Consider the following 20,430-nt stretch of genomic DNA (forward strand, 5'->3'; position numbering starts at 1 on the left):
CAGTCCAAACTCCCAGGTCCCTTTCTGCCTGGCTGCTCTCCAGCCACTCTGCCCCCAGCCTGTAGCGCTGCAGGGGGTTGTTGTGGCCAAAGTGCAGGACCCGGCACTTGGCCTTGTTGAACCTCATCCTGTTGGAATGAGCCCAACTCTCCACCCTGTCCAGGTCCCTCTGCAGAGCCCTCCTGCCTTCCAGCTGATTGACACTCCCCCCCAACTTAGTGTCATCTGCAAATTTGCTGATGATGGACTCAATCCCCTCATCTAAATCATCGATAAAGATATTAAACAGAACTGGGCCCAACACTGATCCCTGGGGGACACCACTAGTGACCAGCTGCCAACTGGATGCAGCACCGTTCACCACCAGTCTCTGGGCCCAGCCCTCCAGCCAGTTCCTAAAACAGCAGAGAGTGGCCCTGTCCAAGCCGTGGGCTGCCAGCTTTTTCAGGAGAATGCTATGGGAGACGGTGTCAAAGGCTTTGCTGAGCCCAGGTAGACACATCCACAGCCTTCCCCTCATCCACCAGGTGGGTCACCTGGTCATAAAAGGAGATCAGGCAGGTCAGACAGGACCTGCCCTTCCTAAACTCATGCTGGCTGGGTCTGATTCCTTGTCCATCCTGTAGGTGCTGTGTGATTGCACTTAGGATGATCTGCTCCATAACCTTGCCAGGCACTGAGGTCAGGCTGACGGGCCTGTAGTTTCCCAAGTCCTCCTTCTGGCCCTTTTTGTGGATGGGCATGACATTTGCCAACTTCCAATCATCTGGGACCTCCCCAGTGAGCCAGGACTCTTGGTAGGTGATGGAGAGCAGCTTGGCAAGCTCTTCCGCCACCTCCCTCATCACCCTTGGGTGGATCCCATCTGGTCCCTTAGACCTGTGGGGATCCAAATAGCTCAGCAGGTTGACAACTGTTTCGTCCTGGATTACAGGGGGCCCATTCAGATTCTTATCTCTTTCTACAAGCTCCAGAAGCCAGCTGTCCTCAGGACAACCTGTCTTCCTTTTGAAAACTGAGGTAAAGAAGGTGTTAAATACCTCAACCTTTTCCTCATCTTTGATAACTATGTTCCTGCCCATGTCCAGGAAAGAGTGGAGGTTTTCTTTGCCCCTCCTTTTGCTATTGATGTATCCGTAGAAGGACTTTTTGTTATCCTTCACAGAAGTGGCAAGATTAAGTTCAAGTTGTGCCTTCATCTTTCTAATTTTCTTTCTACATGACCTAACTATATTCCTAAACTCTTCCTGAGTAGCCAACCCTTTTTTCCATAGTTGGTAGGCTCTCTTCTTTCCTTCTTTCTCTCCTAATTTCCTTCAAAATCTCCCTGTTCAGCCAGACCGGTCATCTTCCCTGCCAGCTTACCTTTTGGCACACTGGGACAGCCTGTTCCTGTTGCTTCAAGACTTCCTTCTTGAAGCATGTCCATCCCTCCTGGACCCCTTTGTTTTCAAGGGTTGTTTCCGAGGGTACACTCTGAACTAGTCTTCTGGATAGGCCAAAATCTGCCCTGTGGAAGTCCAGCGTAGGGGTTTTATTGATGGCCCTCCTTGCATCCCTGAGTATTGAAAACAAGTATTTGTATCTGCATTTAAATATGTCAATATATCTGTCTGAAAGGGAGTTTATTAAAATTGTTCTGTGTGTGTGAAACTATAAGGCTTTAATTCAAGACTGAACTATCTTCCTAAAATATTTACATCAGCTCAGACAGCCATGATTGGCTTAATGCAGGAACTATTTGTGTTGTACAAGATCTCACATTTTCATAAAGTCACATCTATTCTTAAAATCTCTGGTGTTTTCTCACTGAAGGAACACTGCATGCTGCTAATAACAACAGTGACGACTTGAAAGGTCATTTCTGTCTTCAGGCATATTCAATGCAGGGTTTTGTGCCCATGATGGACAGTGAGAAAACTCTCCCAACTTCCCTAGATGCAGAAATAGTCTCTGATATGATTTAACCTCATATTTTTTTTGCACCTGTCTTCAATAGTTAGGTACATTTTAATGTCCTCACTTTACCAGTGAGGGCAAACTGATAAAAATGGGGATGTTGACATGTTCTTTGCTTTGAGAGACAACTTTAGAATAAGGGCTTAACCCAGGGAAGATTTCTAGCTGCTGTAAACCTCCTGGGTTGTGAGTCAATGTCTGTATCTGTTATTTCTATTTTAATTTTTTTGGTTAGTACATTTAGTTTAGACTACTAACAGCTGAAATCTGCTCAGTAAATCCACTGCTGGTGCTAGACGTAGCAAGAGCTGGTGGTGTTTTGACAGGCAGACAAACAGATTTACAGTTTTAAATTGAACATTTCATTCTTTGCAGCTATTATGAGAACTTGGTTAAAACATTAATGGGATGTTAAAGTAATAGTATTTTGACTTTTCCTGACAAGTATAGCAAATTTCCTGAGTGACAGTTCAGCAAAAGAGATTCCAACCTGCAAGTATAATTTTCTAAGGGACATTTTGAAAATTAACATTATAAAACAATTGTTGAAAAAGCATTTTCTTGATAGTAAATGGAAAGTGTCAATTCCAAATCCGCAGTACGGGTATGTTGTTAAATCAGTGGCTATGTTTCAGACACAGTAACATTTTGAGCTTGGTCCTATTTTAATGAATAGAAGGCTTTCTTGCAACTTTATAGAATCTGAGGCCAGAACAAGCTCATTTTTGTGGTGGGAGGATGCTGAGCTAACAAACTGGCTAATTAGAGAGACATACCTACGCATGTGTAGTAAATGCAATAGGGTGCTAATTTTAGCTGATGCGAGCTGGGAGCAAGCCAGTTGTGGAAATGCAAGATTTTTTACTTGTTACTTCCTTGTAGTCTGCCTTGCATATGAGTAATGAATGTTTTTTTCATACTTTCCTGATACTCCTTTAGCTCAGGGAGTTGCTGATCTTCTTTGGTCTCCTTCTGAAGGGAAAATATAATATATAAATGGATGGTGAGTTGGATATTGTGCACAGCCCTCTGGTAGCTTATAAGTTGACCTGGGTGGAGTCTTCCTTAGGAATCTCCCAAAACGGTGCATGTGTGGATGTGTCCTACCCTGGGGGAGATCATCCTTCCCACCTCTAGAATGCCAGAAACACTCTAGAATGCCTCTAGAAACCCAGCTTCCATGGTTAGGATATTCTTTGTGTCTAGATTTCCATCAAATCAACTTCTCTTGCTTTTGTCATGTTCACAGTGCCATTTAGTCCCAAAAGAAAGACCTGCAGTGTAAGAGTTTTCCTCCTGTCTTTGCCAAACCTCCTGTTCCTTTCTCTATTTTTAAGTAGCATGGTTGTTAGGTGTGATCTCTTTCCTCCTTTTCTTTCCTCCTCAGTTGCAACAGGCAGTATGGAAATTGCTCCATTTGATCCCTACTTTTCAAATGGAAGATTATGTTAAAGAAATGCAGAGAATGTGACTAAGGACCTAGTTCTGTTTGAACATCGTTATATGTAAGGGTGATTTAGTTAACATCTTGTTCCTTTCATTTCTGTTTTTTCCCCTCAGACCCATGTTTGGGCATTTTATATTCAGTATCTCATCTGACCATGTAGCAGTTGCTCTGTGCTGATAACTCTTAAACTGGCTGCTGTTTCATGAGCCTGTCTGTCATTCTGTTTTCATGGCCTTTCTTCTTCAGTGTGTTAGAGGTAGAAGTTGTTCTAATGATTTGTTAGCCAAATCCTAACTTTCCAGTAACAACGGGACATCCTTAAATTACAAATACTTTAGTCGTGAAACTGTTGACAACATTCCCTGACATTCAAAGAAAATTTCCAGATGTCCCTGAGCCATTTTAGTGAATTTAAACAGCTTTATTCTTACATGGATAACTAGGTGGAACTGGTTTCTGCTTAGGCTTTGACTGGGAGCTCATTAATTTGCCTTTAGGGAGACATCCTGTCTTTTTGCTTGTCTTTGGAGTGCCCAGCAAGGAAGAACTTCTCAGACTGGGATTGCTACCGATGTTAGCTATCATAATGTCGTTTCTCCACCTGCTCCTAGCCAATGTCCTTTATCTTAACAGCATTTAAGATGTGATTATTTTTCTTAGATTAGTATGAAGGGTTCTGTATAGATTAGGAATATGGAGATGTTAAAGGGCTGTAATGCACAGTTATTCTGTAAATGCCATAGGGCTACTTAATATAGTAAATATTCTTAATTTTTTCCGCATGTTTAAAAGACTGTAGTATACGCCCTTGCTGAATGTTCATATATTGCCATTTTGTATGCATAGTTAGGCATTAACCATAGGCTGTGTGGTCAGTGTCTGCTGTTCTTGCATTGCCTTTCCTCTGTCTTTCAATGTTAAGTCCTGTGAAACTTTACAGTGGTTCAGCCTCTGCTGGTTTCTTTACACACATGATGGTGGGAAATCTTGATCAGTATCAAATGTCATGTTTCGTTTAATGCGTTTCATACTGGGCAAGAAATTAATTCTTTTGGGGGAAAAAAATAATCCTGTTTCACTTTGGTCAGAGATTTTCAAATGTGCTGAAATGTTGCATTTGATTCCTGTTCACATATGGATGTTGGCATTTCTCAGCTGAGGCTCTCATGTTAACCTCACTTGTCAGATGTTTATTGCTGTTTGATCTTCATGGTCTTCCTCATCAAGCATGCTGATTTTATGGGTAAAAATCTGCTGATTGTTTCTTTCTTCACTCAAGTCAAAATGCTAAATGCACAAAATGAGACCAAACTCTTGTAAAGAAGATATTTCTTGGTCTTCTTAGCATAGGGCAATTATGTCCTTTCACCCCATCAGAAGTCAATGTTGTCTTGATGTGAGTATCCATGACTTGAAAAGATGCTGCCAGGAAGACAACCCCAGTCTGCAGCTTATCATTTACTCTTTACCTGTCCCAAGGCCAAACAAGAGTTGACAGGCTCTCACACCTGGGATGAAACTGTATCACTGGGAGCTTCCTGATAAGTTGAAGCTGTGTGCCTCTGGGCAAAGGTGTCTCCCTTTCTGTATGCTAAAATGTTATTGCGCAATTTATAAAGCTAATCTGCCCTGCCCTTGCTATGGTGCCAAAGTATTTCACCTAGTGTGTGAGGATTAGCCCAGAGGATGCCTTTGTGGCTGCACTTACAAGGTTATATGTGTTCTTGTTTCTTGGGGACGATCCTTTTATGTTTTGAATTAATGACTGGATCATATCAGTATCTCTTCACCATACCTTCCATCAGTCCAGAACATTATCCTCCCTTTTCAGCTGTAGTGTAACTTTGCAGTTCAAACACTGGTGAGAGAGATGCTGAGACCTGAGGACTGAGGAACCCCTTGCTCACTCCACCACCAACTCCTGTCTCCCTCACACTAGTTTGAAATACAGGCAGGCCTATTATTTCAGGGAAACATTACTCTAAGGCAATAAATATTTCTTCCTTTTCTCAGTGTTACCTTCAAAGTGTCAGTTCACTTCTCTTAATATAGAATTAGTGGAAACAATAGATTGTATATTTTAAACTTTACCATATGTACTAAACATTGTTAAATATTTGCCAGTTCTTAACTATTGCTTACTTTTTGATAGCCAGTAATATGGGTATTTCTTGCAACGTGTTTAGTTGAAAACCCAAAAATTACATATGAACAGAATGTTTTTACTTTGCACTGGTTTTGTTGAGGTGCCTGTTACTTTTGCCATTACTAAGATGAAATGTGAGCAGAATTTAGTGATGTGATTTGTTTGGTGGAAGTTGCAAGTGAGAAAAGGAATTAAGCAACAAGCAAAATAGAAAAGCAGGATTCCTGGGGATGCTGTTCCTGGTGCAGCCAGAGAATGTGTCATTGGTGTGTATTCTGATCCTGATGACTTAATAAGATGAAGACCTATGGAAGCATGCCAGCAGTGTATTGAGTATAAACATGAGCAAAAGTACTTTTAGACATTCAGCTTTATATATTCCAGTCTCATAACAATGGAAATCAATGAAAGCTGTGATGATTATCATAAAATAGTCAATAGACTGCTATGATAAAGTTACAAATTTTGGGGACAAGGGGACACTGGATGTTATTTTTTACCTTGACTTTAAGGATGTTTTTGACACTGTCTTCCACAATATTATTGTATCCAGGTTAAGGTGGTAAGGTCTGGATAGGTGGACTACCAGGGGAGGAGTTCAACAGGTACAAATGCAAAGCCCTGCACCCAGGCAGGAGGGAGCCCCAGGCTGGGGACTGGCAGTCCAGAAGCAGCTTCATGGAAAGACCCTGAGAGTGTGGTGGGCAGCAAGCTGGACATCAGCCAGCAGCATGCCTGGCAGCAGGGGAGGCCACAGCATTGTGAGCTGTGTGCATGAAAGCACAACCAGAAGATCAAGGGAAGGAATTATCTTCCCTGCTCATTAATCCTTAGACCACCTTTAGATACTCCAGTTTTGCCCCCCCTCCCAGTGCAGGCTGAACATCAGAAACCTGGAGTGAGTTTAGTATTGAGGGACCACAACCATTCAGGGCCTGGAGCACTTGTCCTCTGAGGAGAAGCTGAGGGACCAGGGCTCATTCAGGATTGAGAAGAGGTGGTTTTGGAGGGGGTTGTCATGAAGATGGAGTCATATTCTTCATAGTGTAGCGTGTTGAGAGGATGAAAGGCAGTAGTAACAAGTTCAAACAAGAGTGGCGTGGACTGGCTTGTTCCCAATAAGGACAGTCAGGCAGCTGAAGATGCTGCTCACAGAGGCTGTTTAGACTCCCTCCATGGAGGTTTCCAAGATCTTATAGGACAAAGCCCTAAAGACCCTAGTCTGATCCCATAGCTGGCCCTGATTTGAGCAGGAGGTTGACTAGAGATTTGCTGAGGTCGCTTCTCACCTGAATTGTCTTGTGATGGTACGAAATACTGATTTTTAAATTTGGAAAATATATTTAGTCATAGAGGTACAGTGTATGATTTCTTGGTGTATATATCAGTATACATTTTCTCTACATTTACTTTTAGTATATAAGCTTCACATGCACTGATTTTATGGGCTTACCAGGATGTGATAGTAGGGAGCAATAAAATTTGATTTGACTTCACAAAAATGTGTGCTGTTATTGAGGTTAATGGCACTACTCAGATGGGTGCTGGTACCACATATTAACAGAGGTGCACCTTTCCTGGAGCTTGTGTTAGTAGGATGTTTGCTAGTTTGGTTAATAATGAGAAATTATGCTAATAAAACAGTCGTTCCAGTACAAAAATCTAGTGTGAAATGACCCTTTAAAGAGGCTTGGGGAACCCCTCTCTGCCTGACAGCCAGTATAATACCTTTGATGGATCACATATCAACCCAGATCTTAGTGCTGTCTATTAAAAACACCAAGAAAATAATCATGTGTTTACAGGCAGTGTGAAATAAAGGAAGCCATATTCACCTTATCCCTGCCTTATCTAATTGTCTGCTATTTGCTGATATGAACAAAGGGACAAACATTGGCACAGATGAACACTTGATCCAATCCCTGTCAAAGGCTTTGGCCTTTGAACTCCTCCCTACTTTTCTTTGCAGTTAATTCATGTCCAAATGTGCTTTACATTTGATGATCAAGTTTTTTTAAGAGTCTGGTCTATGTATGTTAGGACTGGTGTTCTCAGTAATAAAAGTACTTAAGCATACATTAACCTTGCTGACATAGGTTCTTAAATACCACTGCTATCTTGGAGTTCCCCAGGTTCTTTGACTTGCCTCCTGACTTCTGAAACAGGGAGTGACCACCTCTGGCAATCTCAATAAGTCTGAAATTATGCGCCTGAAATAAGACTTCTAAAATTGTTGGTGATTGACTTTAAAATCCTATTCTATTTAAGAGCGTGGTGCTTGTGTTAATCTTGTTCAAATCTTTCTGTTGACTTGTTGTCTGTGAACATTTTCATAGTTGTATATGTGGTTATGTAGTTAAGATTTTGTTGTTTGGGATTTGTTTTACGCTTCAGAAAAACTATAATTTCAGGAAAAATATTTATGGCTGTACTTAACACAAGAAGGCAGTATAAAGCTAAAGAGGACATTTAATAAAAAATGAAAGTTTAGTTATTCCTTGCTGCATTTAATCTAAGTTCTGGTGGCCTTATATTTGCCGACAAGACTTATTTCTTTATCTCGTAATGATGTTCTTTATTCAAACAGACTCAGTGGGGTGATTCATGACTGCTTTTGATAGTTTCAGTGAAATCAGAATTAAATAAGTATAAGATGTCAACAATAAGAATATTTGAAGTATGTAAAGACACTGGGAAGCTTAGCTTTAATCAGAATAAGATCCTTAGTAATGGTCTTTCTCTTTTGGAAACCTTTCCATCTTTGATTGCTAGCATTGTCAGGTGTCAGAGGAACCTGTTAGCCGTAAGTTTAAGGCTTCAGTTAGTAGCTGAACACTTTCAGAAGAGACTTGATCTTACTTGCAGTGCCCTGGCAGCTGAAGTACACATTAGGAGCTAAAGATCAGACACTTGGATTTGAAAATCTGGTCTCTTGTATGGAAGCCTGCAATGATTCTTTTAAATTCTGCAGCATAAAGAGTGCATGAGATGAAAGAGTGCATGAGATGAAAATTATGCCATTCATTGGGCTGCAGGGACAGATAGTGGTTGCTTGCTCCGTGCTCACAGGGAGGCACTGAGGGAGAAGGGAGCTTGGTGCCCTGCTTCGCTTCCCTCTTACTCTCTTCCTTTTTTTTAAGTGCAAGCACGTAGCTCTATTAGAAGGGAAAGAAAGAGAGTGGGTGTTATAATAACATGTAGGCTTTTAGACAGGCAGTTCTGGAAGTTACTTAAACAAAACCATTGAGATAATTTTGTCAAGACACTGTCTAGTTCACTAGTAAATGCTTTGGAAGAAAAAAATCAGATTGCTTATAACCTCTTTTTATTTGCTGCTTGAGTTACTTTGCCAAATTGCTATCTACACCATCACACCTGTATTCTTTTGCTCTATCTCCTGTGCATAGAGTGACGTGCATCAGATAAATTGTAGGTGAAAAAAATCATGTTTGGAAATATCAGTTTTTTCTTGTCATGTTTTGAGTGCAGAATTCATACCAAAGCAAAAGAGAGCAAACAGAACAAAGCCAAAGCAGGCAAAGCGCAAAAGAGATGCTCTGATGTCCCTGGGATATGAAAGACAAGGTGCTGAGAACAGTGGCATTGTCCCCTCTTCTCCTAGGCTAGGTAACTTAATCCTATTTGATGTAATACAACTTATGAGAAAGATTTTTTTTAGACATCTGATTGAGATAACAGCACTTCTCAACAGCACCACTATACCACCAGGGAAAAAGGGGAATTACCACTGATGAGAAGGGCTTGTTGATTGCAGAGGGAGGTGAGCAGAGCACACAGAGCATCAGGTAGAGAAAGAAAGGCAGAACAACTTCTTTTTTCTGTTTTTTTTTCCATATGAGGATGTTTTTACATTCTCTTTGTTCAGTGTCAGTTTGTTGATGTGGGTACATGGCCCTGACAAGTCATCACGCTCCTGAAAGTTGGTAGCTCTGGAAGGCAGAGGAGTGTGTAGCATTTCGGGACTGGCGCTTTCCACCAGTGTTGTTGATGCCTCTGGAAATACTGATGCAGTTGACCTTTGTGCAAGCATGTAGCTGTAGATTAAGAAACGTGTGGTGGAATATCTTCAACATAAACTGGAAATACAAAGCAAAGATTTATACAAGAAGAATGACAAGCTAAAAATAAGTGAAACAAAGTTGTCAGGAGTTCCTTTTTTCCCCAGAATATGATAGAAATTTTGTTGTTAGCAAACATGAGGTGAATATTTCCATTGACAATAATAAGGATTTGTAAATTATCCAGGAGTAGGGCACAGGACTTAAAACTATTGTTAAGCTTTGTTAAGCCGTTGTCAAGAAAGTACAAGATTTTATAGACAGGTGCACTGAAGCAAATCTGTTACTCCACCTCTGGGATCACAGAAGATGTAGAGTCAGAAATATAAAAACAAGAAACTAGTTATCATGATTTCTGTAAACTGGAATTTTATTGGTATAGAAGCAACCAAATTAGTGGTTATGAAGACAGAAAAGAAATTACTATTTCTCTACATAATGCAGTCCATAAATTGCCTTTGTTTATTCTTTTTTCTTTCCTTTTCCATTTCCCAAACCATTCTTATGCTCTGGCATATGTCGAACACTATTTTTAAAAAGTAAAGCAGAAAAGAGATTATGGAAAATTCTGATCTTGTAGTCATAATGAATTAATCTTTTTAATTGCTTGATTGGTAGATTAGAAATACATTTTTACTTGGTAGATTAGAAATACATTTTTACTTTCTTTAAGGCTTTTGTGAGCCACATTTTGTGAACCATCTCTTAGCTGTGTTGGTTTCCATTTCACCAGTGCAGGTTGAGTATGCTTTTTGTTTTGCACTACATGGTTGGAACCTAGAAACAGTAGTTATTGAATATTCTGAGGCATCAGGAAGCAGCACATCATTTGATTGTTCAGTTGCTGCAGTATGAAACACCTTAGACTTTTTGGGGTACATTTAGTTGAATGTTTGCAATTCCTGATACTCTTACCTTCCTAGTTATGTGTAATCTGCCCAGCTCTTCCCGTAGTGCTCTGGTACAAACACTGGCAGTATGATCGGTGTGGGGGCGTGATTGTGACAGGATAAAAGCTACAGTGTGTGCATAAAAGGAACCAAATTACTTACACTCAATTAACATGGCCATGTTTCAGAGAGATCACCAAACCGTGGCTAAAAGCACCCTTTTATATAATTACCTTGTTATTTTCTCTTTGATTCGTGTAAAACTGTTTTTTATTGTTATTGAAGAAAAAACTGTTGCAGTAGACTATGAATTTTAAGGAATTCACCATTAATAATATCAGTGATAACTTATTACTGTAAGCCACTGTTTAATTGTGAAGCAATGAAAAGTAAAAAACTGTGATGGAAGAGTGCTTGGCTTTGAATATATTAAATCGAATCTAATAGGAATAGGTTTTGGTGATAAAGCAGTAAATCTAAAGTTCATGTAAGTGAAGAATTACTGCAGAAATTTCTTTCTGGATTCACAAGAGGAGCACACAGTCCCCATAACTAGGATTTGGAGCCAGTGATTCAAGCATCTTTTGCATAGGACTGCTGAATGTGACAAAACAGGCTCTTACTCTTCGTAGTTATGCTTTCCATAGTAGGACTGGGAGAGGAATAGATTGGGTTCTGCAGAGCTTCCACATTTGCTATAAATTATGTGTGTTGCGGTTTCACCCCGGCTGGCAACCAAGCACCACGCAGCCAAGAAAGACTCCATAATTCCCAGCCACTGTGAAGATAGTTAACTGTACCCCAGCCAAAACCAGCACATTGTGTGATGTGTAGTCTCTAATCTTTCAGTTTGCAAGGTAATCTCCTGAATATCCATTCACCCTAAGTGAATATATGTGTACAATTAAGTTGGCATGGAGTTGGAAATTGGATTTTGAATTTCCAAGTGTCCGGCAGTAGCACATATCCTAGTTGGGTTATGCTCTGGCGTGGATAAAACATAACATCTTTTTGCCTTTTTTTCTCCTGCTGGTCACTTTGCATTCTGTTCTGCTAGACAAGCTTTAAGCATTGCCTGGATTTCCTCTCCGTGGAGCAGGAATTCCACCCTGGATTCATCAACTGCAGTATCTCTTGTTAGATGCACACGATGCTTTGGCTTTCCTCCCACTGCAGCACGGAAACCAGGTGGTGTTTCTGCAAGGGGATAATTGTGCTGCTCCAAGGGCACCATAGGGTTGGTGGGTACTGAGATGTCAGAGCTTTCTCCACTTGCCTCCTTGTGAAGTTGACTGTGAGAATTTTGTCCCTTTATATGTTATCTTAAGGCTGTTCTTTACCTAGAAGTGCACATAAGCCTCTGTTACTGAGTGTGCAGGTAAACATACTGCATGGGGTTACTCAGTGCTGCTTCCCAAAATGTGTGTGCAGCTGAACATTCTCAGAGCCATCAGCCCTCTAGTCACATCAGATTCTTCCTTTGCTTTTAATATTGGCAATCAGATAGATAGGGTTTTGGCTAACAGCCTGATGAAGGAGTGTGTTAAAGCTTAAGAAAATGAATTTACATCCATTTAATATTCTTCCGCACTACCAGTGATGCTAGCTGAGGCAATGGCTATGACTGCGTGTATGTTAGGAAAGAAGTGAAACAAAAATAAGAATTAGCTGATAGATTAAATATCACTCATTTGAGGTAGACAAAGGTTTGAACTCAGGTATCTATAAAAAAAGAAAAGCTTCTAAGTATCAACACTGAAATTCAGTCTATAGGTATTTTTATTATAGAGAAAATTGGACTATCTACAAATATAAGTACTTGCTGCAAAATTATTCTGCTGAATAATACTCCAGTTCGTTTACTTTTCACTACCCCCCTGAAACTCTGTGTGCATATCTGCTTAAAATCAGCAACAAGTGTAGCTAGTTTTAAAATAATTCAAATTTAGTTTATTTTGTTTCATGATGCACAAATAGAAAGTCATTTAAGTGTGACTGATTTTATTCATCCGCAGTAGTTGCTCATCTGAAATGCTATTGAAGTTCAGTAATTGGAGCTCTGAAATACAGTATTTGACAGATGGTGTGGGTGGTTGTGCCATTTCCATGATAAATCTACTTACAAATATAACCGTGAGGAGGTTGTGTTCATTCCTTGACTACGGGGACATACAGATGGAAAAAGTGACAAACATGACATATGTGTCTTGGTTCTTCATTTTCCTCCTTTAACAATTTGGATTTTTAAACTAGTGCAAGAGAGAGGCTTCTTTTACTTATCTGAAAAGGAGTTGCTAAAATATTCCTTCAGTAGCCTTTCTTTTCTTATGTTTTCTTTGAAGCCTTTCCTATAGTGAATTACTTTTGTAATGTCTTTGAGCATCAGTTAGAAAGCATTGCTCATTTTTGATGAAAACAAAATAGATCTTCACTAAGATACATTTACTGTTAAAAGAAAGTATTGGAGGCTGGAGAGATGGACATCAGTCCTGTTGCCCCAGGGCTTACTGTTGAAACCTAGAGATTCTAAAGTGATATAAATAAAAAAAAAATACTGCATTATCCAGTTTGAATATTCTTTTTTATTCTCTTTGTGTTTTAACAGAAATCACCGATGCTGGTACTAGAGGAACCCAAGATACAATTAAGGGTGTGAAAAGAAAAAAGATTGTGTCTGAAAACCATCTTAAAAAAATACCAAAATCGCCTTTGAGAAGCCCCACTGAAGCCAAGGTTAAGCAAAATATAGAGCCTTCACCACTAAAAGCTCTTCCAGATGCCTCTGAACACGCCATGGCACAGGATCGCCTGCCCGTGCAAAATGGAAATCAATGTACCAAACAAAATGGGGGAGCACTTAGTAGTGAGATAAGTGTTGAAACAACCAAATCTGAGGCATCAATGCAGACAAAGCTTTCACTGACGCATCCGTCCTTAGATTTGTGTAAGCAGGCAGCGGGGGATACTGATGCAAACCAACTGAACTCGGCAGAGAGGAAGCCTCCGTCAAACTCCTCATCAAGTAAAACAAAGACTGACAGTAATGAATGTATTAATTTTGTTGATTGCAGTACGTCATCCCCGTGTACGCGTACTGCATTCGATGTCTTATTAAAAGCTATGGAGCCTGAACTGAACACCTTAGCACAAGAGTGCCCCCCTTATGGGATGCAAATAGAGAAACTGAGACCAAATAAAACTGTAAGCACCTCTTCTAGTCTCACGTCCAATACAATAAGCGTCCAAAATCAGTCTGCTTTGTCACAGCATGAGTTTGCAGCTGGACCTCACTATTACCCGTGTACGTTGAACAATGTGCATGTAGCAACAACAGCCAAGACTGGACAAGCACAAGGCCAATCAGTTTCTCATTCACAAGACCTTATTACTAAGACCAGTCAACAAAATCACCAGGTTGTTATGTGTCCAAGTTTAACTAGGTCGCTGGTGCAACAGCAGAGTCAAGAAAACCCCAAGCTCCAGCAGATATACAGCATAGCAGTAACAACTTCTGTCGTTCACACCTCATCTTCCACTGTAACTCAGGTTTTTTCTCAAAACCAGTTAGTAGCTAGTTCGTCTTCACCTTTGTCAATTAGCACATCAAGTTCAACACACTTGCCTATAGGTCCGGTGTATAATTCAGCCCAGATAGCATCAGTTGTAAACCATGGTGTAGAACAAATATGTAACCTCTTAAAAGACCAGAAGCCTAAAAAGCTAGGGAAATACGTCTGTGAGTATTGCAATCGGGCCTGTGCCAAGCCCAGTGTTCTCCAAAAGCACATCCGATCCCATACTGGAGAGCGACCATATCCCTGTGTGACATGTGGGTTTTCATTTAAAACCAAAAGCAATCTGTACAAGCACAAAAAATCTCATGCACACGCTATCAAACTTGGACTTGTTCTACAACCAGATTCAGGTGGCCTCTTCTTATCGCATGACTCAGACAAAGCACTTAGCATTCATTCAGATGTGGAAGAAAGCGGTGAAAGTGAAGATGAAGGCACTGCCGATGAAAGACAAGATGATCAAGAACTGGAACCTGCACAATTAATGAAAGTAATTTCAAGTGCAGAAACATTGCAGAAAGGAAGTCCTATTCCAGTAAGCAACCCAGATTGCATACCAGGTGACTCTTCATTGCATGATGCAGAACCTCAAGTAAGGGCAGCTTTACCTAAAGTAGTAGTTCATCCTGTAAATGTTTCTCCATTAAGGGCTGATAGCCCAAAAGTAACAGAACCTGCACCTGAGCTTGCTGCAGCACAGAGAAAAGGAGATTCTAAAGTGACAACTCTTCAGTCAAATGTAACACATACAGCCTCATTCAAGGAGAATGACATAAAGCAGCATCAGAAAGTAGAAGTGGGCCTATTAGAGGAACAGCTGGGATCTGCAGTAGGATCAGTGCATGCCCAGCTCCAGAGACAACAGGCAACTGATGGTTCTCAAGATCAGCAAGGAAAATGTCTTTTGAGCCCCAGAAGTTTAGGTAGTACTGATTCTGGTTATTTCTCTCGTTCTGAAAGTGCCGATCAAACAATGAGCCCTCCAGCTCCTTTTGTAAGGGGATTGTTGACCTCTGAGAAAGATCCAAATAAAAACCTGCCCTGTGTGCCACGAACAAGTGGTGTGGTGGCATCAGTGGTACAAACTGTTTGTGCTGAAAAAAATCTGATTCTCTCTGGCCAAATGCGACCTCCCTTGGCAACAAAAACTCTTGAGGAGCGTATCTCAAAGTTAATTTCTGATAATGAAGCTGTTGTAGATGACAAACAGTTAGATAGCGTGAAACCAAGAAGAACATCTCTTTCGAGAAGAGGAAGCATAGATTCACCAAAATCCTACATATTTAAAGATTCTTTCCAGTTTGATTTAAAGCCCATGGGAAGAAGAACTAGCTCAAGCTCTGATATACCAAAGTCTCCTTTTACGCCCACTGAGAAATCAAAGCAAGTTTTTCTTCTTTCTGTACCATCCCTTGACTGTTTACCTATAACACGAAGTAATTCCATGCCTACCACCAGTTACTCAGCAGTACCTCCGAATGTAATACCTCCCTCTCATCCCCTTCGAGGAAGCCAGTCATTTGATGATAAGATTGGCTCTTTATATGATGATGTTTTTGTATCAGGACCTGCTACTCCACTGAACCAAGGCGGACACCCTCGAACCCTTGTTAGACAGGCAGCAATAGAAGATTCTTCCACTGGTGAAAACCAAGGTCTTGGACTGGTGCGATCTGTAGAAGAAAGTTATGTGGGGTGTAATTTATCAAGTGAATCCTTATTACAAAGGAGCAAATCCTTGGCACAGGGATCAAATTTAGAAAAAACAAAGAAGTCCCCTCAGGTGCGAGGAACAATGTTTGAATGTGAAACCTGCAGAAACAGATATAGAAAACTGGAAAATTTTGAAAACCACAAGAAATTTTATTGTTCAGAGTTGCATGGACCTAAAACTAAAGCAGCAATCCGGGAGCCTGAGCATAAAGCTGTTACAAACAGTACACAGCCTCAGATTCTACACTACAGGGTCACTACTTCAACTGGCGTCTGGGAGCAGACACCCCAGATAAGGAAAAGAAGGAAAATGAAAAGTGTTGGCGATGATGATGACCCACAGCAAAATGATACGAGCATACCATCGAAGAACACAGAAGGCCAAAGCAAGCCAGCAAATTCTTCCAGTCTGTCAAAATACAATGCGACAACAGTGGTAGGATCACAACAACCAAGCAAACTTCTGCTTCAGAGTTCCCAAGTTCACCTTGTGGCTCGAGGCACAGATCAGACTATTGAGCCAAAGGTGGCTCCACTCATTGAAAAGCAGGCAAGTTCAGCTGTGCAAGAAAAGATGGAGTTGAAAAGACAAGGGACTGGCATTTCAGTAATACAGCACACCAATTCACTGAGCAGAAATAGCTCATTTGAGAAATCAGAGTCGTTTGAAAGACTATCACCAGTTTCTTCTCAAGAGCCCAACAAGGTTGCAAAGCATCACTCTTTGAATACAGTTGTAATCCAAGAAGACAGACAGTCTTATCTGAACAATCCCCAGCATCATCAACCCTTGTCGTCAGAATCACCTAGAGGGGAAGTTCAGGGAAGCCAGTTGGTTTCTAATGAGAGAAGCACGCCACTTCAGCCGTCAAGACTTGTTCGACAGCATAACATCCAGGTTCCTGAAATACTGGTCACAGAAGAACCAGACAGAGACCAAGAAAACCAGTGCAGTGACCAGGAAAAGACAGAAAGGTTTAACTGGCCACAGCGCAGCGAAACACTGTCAAAATTACCAACAGAAAAGCTTCCACCGAAGAAGAAAAGAATTCGCTTGGCTGAAATGGAGCATTCATCTGCTGAATCAAGTGTTGACTCCACACTTTCTAGAAGCCTAAGTCGGGAGAGTAGCTTGTCTCATGCCTCCAGTTTCTCAACTTCACTTGATAAAGATGAAACTTTGAAGGCTGAGAACCCTTCCAAAGCAGAGCCTGCTAGTAAGTCGTCAGAATTCCTCATGATTCCTGCTGGTTCACACGCACTGTCTGTTCCTGGACCTCATTACCGGGAAATGAGACGTGCTGCCTCAGAGCAAATCAGCTGCACACAGCCCTCAATGGAGGTTGTGGACTACAGAAGTAAGTCTTTTGACTGTGGAAGTATGTCTCCGTCAAAACCTGTCCCGCTTGTAGAGATAGCCACTCCGAAAGTTTCATCTGCAAATGGAGCTGCTGGACACGTGCCTCTTCTAGAAAGGAGGAGGGGGCCATTCGTAAGACAAATATCTTTAAATATTGCTCCAGAAAATCAACAACCTCAAGTGAAATCAACCTCTTCATTGCAGACAGCTCATGCTACAGATGTGCCCACAATGCCATTACACAAGCTGCAGACCTCTGGCAAATCTTCAGTGGACTTTCCTTCAAGTACACAGTATTCACAGACTAACTCCAGGCCTCACTCAGCAATTCAAAGTTGTAATTCTGTTGGCCTGTCGTCGGTTCAGGAGCCTCTAGATCATATGTTGAATAATCAAGGACCGCCATCCTTGACTCATCAGCCTTCTCAGCCATCTACTAAAACATCAGCCAAAGGGGAGCAAGCAAGCACAGACTCGCTTTCTTGTCATCCTGATGAAAAAAAGGATTGTTTTGCTCCAAAGTATCAACTTCAAGTTAAAACATTACATATAGGTCAGCCATGCTCTTCTAAATTGCTAAAAAGTACTTTATCAACTCAGACTGGTCCAAGTCAAGTTGGGGTGGATCAGAATTCATCCTCCTTTGAAATGCAGACTAAACTGTCTGACATGTCTAATCCATACTCTGTGCCTCCTTTAAAGCAAATTGTCCCTAATAACTGCAGCAGTCAGATTCCTCCTTTTGTGGTTCCTGTCCGTATTCACAGCAGTATGCCATCCTATGGCTTTGCAACTGTTACACCCCTTCCTCACATTTTAGTGACCCAGGATCAGGTAAATCAGTCCATCTGCAATACAAATGTTGTGACAGTGCCAACGCTTGAAGGCAAAACTCAGCTGCCAAAATCTCACAAAGATTATCAGAGGACTTTGCCAAATTCATTTGAATTTGAAAATTCACAACCAGAAAATGGAACCAGAAACTCACCTTTGTCAAGCTCTTCAAATATCATTCAGAAAGTGCCAGTTAGTGGACTCTTCCCTCAACCAGAAACTACAGCTTCAAGTAAACGAATGCTTTCCCCAGCCAACAGTTTAGATATTGCCATGGAAAAGCAGCAGAAACGTGTTAAAGATGAGAGTGGAGCTGCTTGTATGACAGATGCTAGACCATTGCATTCAGTGAATGTTAGATCTAATGACCCTACTAGTAAGCAAAAGAAACCAGTTTTGGTAAGACAAGTTTGCACCACGGAGCCTCTTGAAAATCACCTCTTGGATCCTGACAGTGTTACACAGGATGAAAAAAGCAGCAAGACCAGTACTTCAGACCTGCCTTTGCCTGACCATCATTCATCTGACACTGGGGTTTCAGAAACCCTAAAGAAGTCACCAGAATCTGAAGACCTTAAGTCTTCAACATCGCCAGTGTTTGCAGTTAGAAAACCATCTGAATTGTCTCCAGTGAATAACCAGAATTCTCTTCTCAAGGCTGTAAGTAGCAGTCAAGAAAGAAGGTCCCCAAGTAACAATAATGAGAGCAAGCACATCAACAACCCTGGCCAAGCAAAGTCTGTAACAACACTGGCTGCCATGAATGCAGGAGAAATGCAGAGGTTGTCATTTCCAAGCCTCAAGACCACAACAAATTTTACCTGGTGTTATCTCATGAAGAGAAAACCGTTGCATCTACTGCAAAACGATCAGAAAATCTCTGCGTATTCTACATGGACCGTTAATCCTAACAATCCCAATCCACTTGGTTTGTCGACCAAGGTAGCTCTCTCCCTCCTCAATTCCAAACAAAAAGTTGAAAAACCACTGTACACTCTAGCAAGAACTACTCATCCCAGATCTGATGTACTGGTCTATTCAAGCAAGTGGAAGAACAGCTTAACCAAGGTACTTAAACAATGTTTGATGTATACTGATCATTTACAGAGGATTTGCTTTGGAAATTGTGCTTCCTCATATTTTAGAGAATGTAATATGCCTGACACATACAGTATATGTGCTTATTTATTTTAGTTATGCTGGATCAAACTGCTAAAAAGATCTTAAGTAATTCGATTAAGAAACCTGTTCATAAGGATTTATCGCTTTTCATGGAAATTAGTTCCTGGGTTTAAATCCGTATATGGAGTGTTTATTGTGGCAGGAATATGTTTGACTATTTTTTTGTCATGCAAAGGTAGAACAAAAATAACTCTGATAGAAATATTTTTAAACACTTTTAACTTAAAACAGGTTAATTTAAGATCATAATTGCATATTTTGCCTTAAAGGTCAGTTGGTATTTTCTGTTACAAAACAGTGCTCAGCGTGAACATGTCTGTGGAAACATCGTGAAAACAGTTTTCACAATTGCTGATCATCTAACTGTGCGAGGAGGAGTATACCATTTCCCTTTCTCCCATCTAGGTTAATCGGTGGTGTGAAATAATGACAGAAATAGCAAAGTTTATACCAAAATTTACACTGCCGTAAAACCACCAACAACTTCTTGGATAAATATGGCTCAAAAGGTGATGTTAAATCTTGCGCTGAGGAATATAATCCAGGCAGAGGTTGTGACCCACATAAAACACTATATCATTCCAGAGTCCAAAATGTCAGAGCAAAGTACCCACCTTTTATTTCCTTAGCCGTCTCGGGGCTGCACAGTTGTGATCAGGATTTTACTTGCTGGACAGTTTTATTATAGACAGGACGAAAACTGTGCTGGTTTGGACTGGTTTTGGTGTTTCTTAGTGATTGAACCACTTCTATGAATGGGTAAAGGTGGCTCCTTGCCCAATAGTATGGCAGCAGCTGTCTGTGTCTCTGTAATGGACCCAGTACCATATTTTATTGTCTCATCTAGTGAAATTGTAAAGCCTTCTGAAGTGTGCTTGATTTCACACTTTTTTTTCCTCTTTGCTGTGTACACCGTGTCTTTGGTGCCAAACTCTTCTTTGGAGCTGGCAAAAACGCAGCATCAGTCACAGACCTCCCTTTCTCCAGAATCCTTCAGGGCATGGAAGTGTTTTGGTGGGGGCATAAAAGCAATTGTAACTTGTCCTACTCCTGCAGGCTGCCGTCAGCAAAATCCCTGGTCATTGGGATGGGACTCGGGGTCCATACTGCCAGAGGTCCCTCTAGAGGAGACATGCCACAGCCTCAGGAAAAGACCCATATCTCTGTGGGTGTTGAGTGACAGAGATTTGCTGTCAGAGGTCACCCTGGAATGCTTCTGTGTTTGCTAAATGTTTTGCTAAGATA

At 41.0% G+C, this 20,430-nt stretch overlaps 1 protein-coding gene across 9 annotated transcripts in view; it reads left to right on the top strand.

Annotated features, from left to right (window-relative positions):
* The window catches only part of HIVEP1 (HIVEP zinc finger 1), a 131,759-nt gene that overhangs the window by 79,431 nt on the left and 31,898 nt on the right, over positions 1-20,430 (top strand). For all 9 annotated transcript variants that reach the window (XR_010432676.1, XR_010432677.1, XM_064664480.1 and 6 more), the window contains one exon: positions 13,127-19,071. Coding sequence is in view for 7 of the 9 variants with exons in the window: in XM_064664480.1 (XP_064520550.1) it covers positions 13,127-19,071 (5,945 nt within the window). In the remaining 2 variants the exon portion in view is untranslated. The remainder of the gene's footprint in view (positions 1-13,126; positions 19,072-20,430) is intronic.

The sequence above is a fragment of the Pseudopipra pipra genome, chromosome 1, assembly GCF_036250125.1.
Source record: "Pseudopipra pipra isolate bDixPip1 chromosome 1, bDixPip1.hap1, whole genome shotgun sequence".
Taxonomy (NCBI): domain Eukaryota; kingdom Metazoa; phylum Chordata; class Aves; order Passeriformes; family Pipridae; genus Pseudopipra; species Pseudopipra pipra.